The sequence below is a fragment of the Ailuropoda melanoleuca genome, chromosome 8, assembly GCF_002007445.2.
Source record: "Ailuropoda melanoleuca isolate Jingjing chromosome 8, ASM200744v2, whole genome shotgun sequence".
Lineage (NCBI taxonomy): Eukaryota > Metazoa > Chordata > Mammalia > Carnivora > Ursidae > Ailuropoda > Ailuropoda melanoleuca.
In genome coordinates, this window is record NC_048225.1 from 4,989,337 (window position 1) to 4,999,105 (window position 9,769).

Genomic DNA, 9,769 nt, shown 5'->3' on the forward strand with positions numbered 1-9,769 from the left:
TTGAATGAATCTCATGACTTTTAAAGATAAATAAGTCCCCTTATAAGTACCCCTTATACGTACCCTATTCTATATTTACCATGCTTTTTAGGAAAGCAGTTTTGAGGGAAAATAGAATGAGTTTTAGTTTCAGGCATACTGGGGGTGAGTTCCTTTTGGGAAATCCACATGGAGCTGAATAGGGGACATTCCAATGTAAGGCCCTGGAGCTCTGAGGAATTATAAGGGCAGATTTGAGATTCATGAGCATTAAGGAGAAAATCAGAGCCACATAGTGGGGGAGCTCTAACAGAGGAAAATCAAAATTAGAACCATAGGAACTGACTTTTAAAGACAGGCATTTTGTTGTTAGTATTCACTACTGTATCCTCAGCATAGAGCCTGGTACAGAATAGGTACTCAGTAAATATTTTTGAATGGATGGGTGGATGGTTGGATGGATGGATGAGATGGATGGAAGGGAAGCTAAAATACTGGATAATGTCTTTTGTGGAAGAAAGGAATTCTAGTTCCTCGTGGAAAATTTAGCCTTGGCCTGAACTAATAGGCTTTCAAGACAACCTTAGCCTAGGTGAGTAGCATGCAATAGGGTTACTTATTTCCCAAGGCCCTCACCAGATTTCAGAAAGAATAGCAATCCCCCTATGAATTGGGATGTATACAGAGGAACTCATGCCTCCCCAGAAGAAGCAAACCGTGCCCTGGATTCATTGTTCCTCCATCAGACGTGATCAGTTCTGCACGTTTCCTCTGTAATATTCTTGCAATTACCTGTGTCCTTGCTTATGTCTCTGCTGTCTACTAACTGAATGCAGTGAAGCAAAACCAAGATACATTCAAGCAACGACAAATACACTGCAGGCTTGGGTTGGAAAGCCAAATTAGTATTCTAAACAGGTATCTCATCTAGGTGGAAAAAATATAAGAAAATAATAGCTCTATCATTCTGACTTTATAGTATTTCAGTGAATACTGCACTGCCAAGGCAGTATGCTACAAAAATTGCATTCAATCTAAAGCCCCACTGAATATACAGTTCCACTGAAATGAAGTAAGGCTAGATGTAGTGAGCACAAGGAAAGTGTAATGATCAGAAGAGGAAAAAGAATTATCTTTCCTTTGACCTTCAGAAGAAGGGACTATTCAGTAAGAATTAGAACCAGAGGAAGAGAATACACTAGGAAAGACATTGGTGGAAAGTCGGCTGATTTCGAGTTCTTGCTTCCAGCTCCCAGCTCTATTGTGTAACTGTACACTATTCAAATATCTTTTCTAAGCCCAATGTTCTCATCTGTTAAATGAAGATGTATCTGCACTACGCACTCCACAAAGCTGTTGTAAGAATTAAGAGACTGTAAGCAATGACCTGGCCTCTAGTTCCTCCCTCTACTCTCCATGCCATTTTGTTAGCTTCCTTAGCTAATACATCATCAGCTGAAATTGTCTACCTGGGTGTCTCTCCCCAAGAGACAGAGAATTGGGGAGCAGAGGAACTCAACCTTTTCCGTGTATCTGCTGCATAGTTGTTACAATTGGCAGATGAGCCAACTGATCAATTGACCAAGTGGATAAAGGAACACTCTATAATGTTATAAAAATGAGTGGAGTTAAATTTTAGTGACCTGAGATTCATCTTCCTGCACTGCAGTGAATCTGGAATGGGAGGACTGCACTTTTTAAAAGTACCCCATAGCATTCGTGGGATATTTCTGGAGTTTGCCCGGTCACTGAAATGGACAGATGACTGAATTCTTTTGGTTAAATAAATTACTGAGATTTGAGGAAACCACTCCCTCTGGGTGTGCACTAAACCCAGCATAATAGTAAACAGACTCCCAGTTGCGGCGTGTGAGAAATGGTGAGGAGGAACGGGAATGCTTAACCTGGAAAAGGGAGCAGCTCAGAGCATAAAAGACACTTCAATTACATGAGCTGGAGAAGGACTGAATTTGTTCCAAGGAATACAGAGTAACAGATTTTGGCCCAGTGTGAGGAAAAACCCTGTAAGAATCAGGTTCTTCATCCACGCGACAGGCTAATGTCAGTGTTGTCACCAAGAGCTCAAGGCTAGATGCTGCCTCCGAGACTCCGAGCCCCAGACAGAGCAGAGATGGACTGGACAGCCCCTGGGATTGCTGATACCTGTGATCTGGGGCTTCCCTGATGTCATTAGGTGCCCATAACAGTGGCAATGGGCCCTGGGGTGTGGCCCAGAGGCATATGAGTGAGGGTTGGTGTGTGTCCCCATCAAGAGATATTAAAAACAGTCACATCAGTTAATATGTGTGGAGGGCCCAAAGATAATCCAATCCTAAAAAAATGCAATGGTTAAACCCCCAAAATAAGTTTTCTCTCTCCTTACTACCTTTCTTCCTGTAGTTGTAGAGAGACCATATACTTAAAGATGTATAAGCATACTTAGCAGTGTAATGAATGAGACACCAAGTTGTTTGTGGAAGTGGACCAGAATCTGGAGTGTGTTGGGGGTGGGAAAGAAGGTCACTTCTAATTTTGTATTACAGTGAAATATGGTAAAGATTTTTAAAAATACGTTTATGGACCTATGTTAAAGGTTTTCTCATAAGTAGCTAGTTCATAGAAAAACAAATGGTATTAATTTCTTTTTCTTTTCTTTTTTTTTTTGTTTACTCTTAGCATTGAGAATGTTTGTTCCCAAATTCTCTCCCCATGCCCCATCATTTCTGCTGCTCACTCCTTCCTGTGGAGGTGGAAGAGCTAGGGTTCAAACCCGGTTTCTAGCTTCAGAATCCTTGCTCCTGTATGCTGCAGCTTCTAATGCTAAAACCAAGAAAAGCTTCTGTCATGTTTGGGTTTTTAAACTAGGATTATTTCCTTAAATGCTTTTTTCTAATATATAATGAGACACTTGATCTTGTAGTTTACTACCTACAAATATCTATTATTGTCTTTTTAAAAAGCTATTCAGATTTCAATTTTGAATGTGGTGGGGGGAGGGTGCACAGTGGGGAAACAGAACACAGTGAATAGACTCAAATATTTAACATTTACCCAAAAATGTTGAATAGAAAACTCATAGATAACACTATTCAGATCACTCATAGATAACACTTTTGAGACACAGAAGTTTTGGAATATGACATTATGCTTCAGAGCAAGGTCTTATTAACAATTTCATGTAGTTTAATGACCAGTCTGTGTTGTTCAGAGTTGATTTAAATTTTTATTGTCTCATAATAGACTGTCAGAATGCATTTGTTTGATTTGTCAGAGTAATTTAAAACTTTACTCAAATCAAATATCAAGAGAAAACAAAGCTGAGTGGAGTAATTTTGGAAAACCAGACCATTATGTTAATTTAATCAGGAGGGAAGGATGAAGTAATCACTGTCGGCCTTTCGGATTATGTTCCAGATGTGATTCACATTCAAGAGATGGTGGAACTGATTTGTCTTCCTCCTTGGGAAGAGTGAGAATAATTCCAGGACCAGTTGCAAAAATCTTGCAGATTCTACTGCACTAGTTTTAAAGAATAATCTTTAACAGTAATATCTGCTGCATTTTGATCTCTTCTTTGAGCTCCATGGTTGCTGTCATTTGGTCTGACATCTCTTTCAGCATTCAGTGATTATGAACGTAATTAATGACTTTTTTTCCTCCTGCATTCTTATCACTGTCTTATCTCTAACAGGCTATTTGATGCATGAATTTCATAAGTTTTGGATTGAAGAGGACCCCATGGACATAATGGAATTCAATCGTGTGCGGGAGAAATTCCGCAAGAGGATCATAAGACAGCTGCAGAACCCAGACATGGCGCTGTGCCCGCACTTTGCTGCCTCAGAAGGTTTAATCAACATGTAGTCACCCACGCTGGTTTTAACGGATACCCCGGAACACTGCCTCATTGTTACGTTAGATCCCTGCTTAGGTCCCAGCTCACACACTGAATGCACAGTGATTGTATGCATGCCTTTTGGTACAGTATTTTCATCTCTCAGTCATAATTACCAGATCCCCAGATACTACTATTTCTGGAGTATCTGTCATCCAGTGACTGTTCATATTGTGGCATTATGCGGTGTTACATTTGCCTTGACACCCAGGTATGGAGAGAGTTTTCTATTTTTTTAGATTGTTTTCCTCCCCCTTGTAATTCAGCATTGAAGAACTGTATTTCTCTAGCTGTATTTTGTATGTAAGAGATTTAGCTAAATCTAGTTATGTGAAAGCCTTTTAATTTATTCATATGTTTCATGACTACGCTGCTAGATCTTCGGGCCAGGTTCATGCTTGGATCTCATTCCACTAAAGTATATGACTTTCAAATAATACAGACAGACACATGATAAGCCAAACCATTCCTGCAAACACAGCCGCGCTTCGTGAAAATGTAACGAGGCTTACAAGAAGCAGATTTAGGTAGGTGTTGTTTCTGTTTGAAGAACCGCAGAATTATATTGTAACTTCCCCCAGCTGCAACTGTGTCATAGTCATATGGATACCAAATTATTTTATTCCCATAATTTTACTGGCTTGGATGCCTAAATATGTTTATGATGCTTGGAGCCTCAGAAAAGAAGTATGCATACTTCAAAAGCTGCAAAAGGTTTTTCACTGCCTGCCTCTTGCTGAACTCAGAGTTATACCCTGGCACTGTTCTGATCCAAGCATCTTTGCTTGGGGAACTGAGTGCTGACTGGTTTGTTTTCAATGTCAAGAGGTTTTATCAAAAAACAATTTGCAAGGAAATGTGTTGCAAGAGAGGGACCTACGCTGTGTCCTTCTGTAATACTTCTTGAAAATAATGACCTTGTCTTGTATCAGTGAAAAAAGTAAATTGCTTGGAAGGGGAAAACATCAAACCATTCCAAAACTGCTAAAAATCATTTTAAAAACCATGATTTAGTTTGGAATTATGATTGTAGTCTGTTGAATAGTATTTACCATGGCATTTCATACCCATGGTATTTTATACCTTCTGACGATCAATTTTAGTATTATTAGACATTTGTGTAATCACTTGCTTATTTAAATGAAGTCTGAGTACTGCCTGTCAGTTATATGAATAAATTACATGTCATTCTACTGTAACGTATAGTGGATTTCATTTTAATATTTTTGTGCTTGTACAGCTTCTGAATATGCAAATATGTGAGTGGGCAGAATGTCAAAGACAGACAACCAAGAGCTGAATATAAATCACGCCATCATTCAGAGTAACCAGCTGTAAATTAGAGTGTCATGTCTGAGAGACTTCTTTTATTTAATCTTGAGGCCTGATGGTGCTTTAATGAAAGAATAAGATCCAGCTTCTTCTTTGTAACTTCCTATAAAGCCTGGTTTGTCTACTGCTAGACAACTGATAAAGGCAACATTAAGCTGCCTTTTGTTTCCTTGTCCCTTCTAGCTCCTCGGGGACTGTGCTATACTTTCTCTCTCAGCTGCTTACCGGGTGGCAGCATTTTGCATTGCATCTATTACAGCCCTGTGCCCTTCAAAAGAATGGAGAAAGGAAGGAGTTGTTGAACGCGTGATGTGTGTCATGAGGAATGACAAGAATATAGATTCCTCTCCAGGATGAGAATGTGTGAGCCTGCTAACTGGCCTGTCCTGGGAGCCGTGAGTGTGCACCACAGCTGCCGCTGCCAAGCGTGCAGACAGCGCTCGGCTCAGTACAGCCTTTGTCAGCCTCATGTGTGCCCTGTCTCTTTCTATCCACCACGGCCGCGTGTCACTGACGCAGCTTGATAGTATGTGGCATTTACACCAGCTCATGTCTCTTCTGCTCAGGTAGAGACAGTTGATGGTAACAAAGCTGGGAGTTTTCCCTCCCCATTCCTTGCATCTCTCTCTGTTCTATCTTAACATGGCTGCACAATTTGAGGATGAACCAACTGCCAGCTCCTTCTAGTTCTGAGTATTATTAGACTTCTTGTTCACACCTCTTTGTGAAAGATGCGTTCTACCCAGTAACATGAAGTGAGGTGAGAAAAAGAAGAGGAGAGGGTTTCAAAAGCATAAAAAAAAATGTGTGATGTGTATGTGTTTTCCCCTTGAGCATTCTTAGCTTGCTTATCCTTAATGCAATGAACAAGGGTTGACCACTTAAAATGTAAATTACGTAGCAAGCCTCTTACAAGTTTTCCAAAACACTGCTTGCTATGATAAAAACACATTCCGGTTTGCACTACAGAAAAAAAAAAAAAACCCTTTGAAGCACCATTTTTTTAAATTATGACTTCCATCTGACTTTCCTTATCACAGTTCTTATTATTGTAACTGAAAAAATAGTTTTTGCTTGATAACCAACCATCTTTTCCACTTGAAACAAAACTAAATATATACCTATCCCAAAAGGGAGGATGACCTTACAATGTATGTTCCAAAGCTCAAGACACTTTTGAGAGAAAAAGAAGATGCTATTAATAATTTCTCTAGGGCAACAGTGTGAACTGGGACAGTATAAGGAAACAGATGTTAGGTGCCTGAGAGAGACCAAGAGACAGACTTAAGTAGGGACTGTCTACCCACAACTCAGACAAATGCAAACTGATTTCTTCACATTCATGCTTCTGGCAGAAGTACACCATAGGGATACAGACATTTTGATATCTGGGATATTACCCAACATCTTAAAGACCCATCAGATGCACAAGCTTCATCTGAGAAGCTCACATGAATAGGCTAGGCTTATTTATAGAAAGTCAGCAGTAGGGAAACAAAACCCAGCAATCAAACTCCATGGCCCTAAATTATCTTGATCTGTAAACAGATGGGTCCAGATCCAAACTGAAGAAGTATCAGGAGCAGACCAGAGTTGGTGAAGTGTCAGGATCAGGCATGAGAAATAGAAGGCAAAGGGGACAGGGGGAAAAAAAGTGTCAGCTAGGTCCACAGCCATACCTAGGAAACTCTGAGCCACAGTGACATACTCTATCAAAGCAATGCCTCTAACTCCTCCGGAAGCTGGAAGTAACTGCTCCAATCTGGAAACAAAATGGCAGAAAAACAGAATCAAATATAACATCAAGTCCTAGAATGGCAGAGATTCTAGTACACGTTCCATTTCAAGAGCGAACATTTACTGAGTGCTGATGCTCTGTGCCAGGACCATGCCAGCCTTTATTTGCATTAGTTCATCTCCTCAACGACATACAAAGTGAAACTGCTTCCTTCTTTTTCTAGACAAACAGGCTTAGAGGATCAGATATATTGCCACAGGTCTCAAGAGAGCGAGATATCACCTCACACAGCAAAATGTTGGTGAGGATGTGCAGAAAAGGGAACCCGGGTGCACTGTGGGTGGGGATGCAAACTGGTGCAGCTGCTCTGGAAAACAGTGTGGAGGATCCTCAAAAAGTTAAAAATAGAACTCTATGATCCAGCAATTCCATTTCTGGGTATTTATTCAAAGGAAATGAAAGCACTAACTCAAAAAGATATCTGCAACCCCAAGTTCACTAGAGCATTACTTGAAATAGCCAAGACATGAAAACAACTTAAGTATCCATCAAATGATGAAAAATGTATAGATATAAATATATCTGTATCTATATGTATGCCATGTTTTCTTTATTCACATATTTTACACACACACACACACACGCACGCACACACAATGGAATACTATTCAGCCATAAAAAAGAAGGAAATTCTGATATTTGTGACAACATGGATGGAACTTGAGGGCACTATGCTAAGTGAAATAAGTCAAAGAGAGAAAGGAAAATACCTTATGATCTCATTTATATGTGGAATCTAAAAAACAAATAAAACCTGAACTCACAGACACAGATACACACTGTGGTTGCCGGAGCAGGTGGCAGAGGCTGGGTGAAATGGGTAACGGTGGTCAAGACGTACAAAAAAGAAGTAGTAAATGGCACAGCTAGACCTTGAAACAAGGGCTTTAAGCTCTGACTTTTAATCATCATGTTGTCTCCCTAACTGGAATTATTCACTATTGCCCAGAGTAGATTCTAAACCTAAGTACGCAACCTAGCCCCCAAGGGATAATATATATGTAAATAACAGTTCTTGCTCAGGTCTCTTCAGGATGAATTCATACATTAGAGATCACAAATGCTCCATATTGTCCCTCAGGACTTCCCCCATTTTTGGTTAGATTTTTTTCCTTGATACAAAAGGAACAATTTTGTCAGGATTGTAAGCTCCCTCTCCTGATCTCTAACCCCCCCACCCAAGAGCCCTGGAAGCCTGCACACCACCTCCAGGTCCCCCTGTGGGAAACTTCAGTGAGGTTCCTCTGTGGGCCTGCAGGGCCTGGGCTGCAATATGCTCACAAAGATGCTTAGGAGAGAGGTTAGGGCAGGGTTACAAAGAGTAAAATGTTGACTCAGTGCCTTCCCATTATTTATCTATTATGTACACTGTGGCCTGCTTTGCAAAGGAGGCTATAGATGAAAGTTTATGGTGGGGCACCTAGCTGGCTCATTCGGGTAAGCACCCAACTCTTGGTTTCAGCTCAGGTCATGATCTCAGGGTCATGAGACTGAGCCCCGTGTCAGGCTCTGCGCTCAGCGTGGAGTCCACTTGAGATTCTCTCTCTCCCTCTGCCACTCCCTCTACTCATGTAAGCGCCCGCACTCTCTCTCTCTTAAATAAATAAATGTTTATGGCAATGAGGTAAGTGTGGCAAAGAGAAGAGAAAGCTGAGATTCAGCTTGTAAAGCAACAGTTGAACCCCCCTCCATCATGCAAGGTGGGTTAAGGGAGGTCCCTTCAAGACTGCCACCTACCATAACAATAGCTCAGATGCATTACACAGCATCACAAGGCATGGGAATCAGAATAGACTTTATTAGGGACATTTCTAAATCAAGGATTAGTAAGAGGAAAGACGATATGAGTGCGTCCCATGCTCCAAGGCATACCAGGGTCTGTGTGCTGTGCTAGACACACTGTAGGTGAGTTCGGGTGAAGAACTCCCAGCCCCCTGTTGTCCTCCCTTCTTTTAGGGCAAGCCTGAAAGCAACCATGGGGGAGGTGGTGATCTGACAGGATCACTTTGTACCCAGGCAGTCTGGATCTGGCTGCCAGCTGCCCCGCGCCTGCAGACTGTGGCGTGTGCAGGATGTTGCCCTGGGGAAGGAAATCTCTGGTCCTAATGGAAAGTAAGCATATATGCAACCCCTACTGAAGGGAGAGAAAAGAGCCTTCAGGCACAGATAGTTTGGTCAAGCAGCCGAAAGACAGCTTGTGAATTTTTTTTTTGACAAATCTCATCATATCACTCCCATACACTTATATTTTAGATATAATAGCTCTTCTATGCCAAGTGTGTAGCAATTAACAAGGAATAGGGACATCAGCAGCCTCTAGGTGTATGTAAAAGTTACATAATCTGCTTTTGGTCAAGTTTTTACTATATCTGCAAAGTACAGCAGGAAAAAACTGGCAGTCAGAAGACCGACACTGCAGCGTACCTGCTGCTAGCCTTCACGAGGCCAGTGACTTGCCCTCTGTGACTTTGCTTTTATCATCCGTAATAGAAAAATAATAATGACAGCTCCTCTTCAGAGGATCATTGTTAAGAGTAAAAATCAAATAAGCTCTCATTAATTAAAGTACTTGGGAAACTCCAAAGTACTGGGTAAACGCATGTTTAATTACGGCTGGTATTTATCCATTTGGTTTTTGGCTATGCGCTTACTCTAACAGAAAATTAAGCTATAAAATTTGTCCTTGTAGACAGTGTTCCCCATTAATTCAATTCAGCAAGTATTTATTGAGAACTCACTTCGTGCCAGGCATCATGCCAAGACTG

General features: G+C 41.0%; 1 protein-coding gene across 5 annotated transcripts in view; it reads left to right on the plus strand.

Annotated features, from left to right (window-relative positions):
- The window catches only part of ELMOD1 (ELMO domain containing 1), a 65,320-nt gene extending 60,250 nt beyond the window's left edge, over positions 1–5,070 (plus strand). For all 5 annotated transcript variants that reach the window (XM_034665690.1, XM_019809850.2, XM_034665692.1 and 2 more), the window contains one exon: positions 3,671–5,070. In XM_034665690.1, the coding sequence (XP_034521581.1) occupies positions 3,671–3,843 (173 nt within the window). In that variant the 3' untranslated portion in view covers positions 3,844–5,070. The remainder of the gene's footprint in view (positions 1–3,670) is intronic.
- The last annotated feature ends 4,699 nt before the right edge of the window (positions 5,071–9,769 follow it).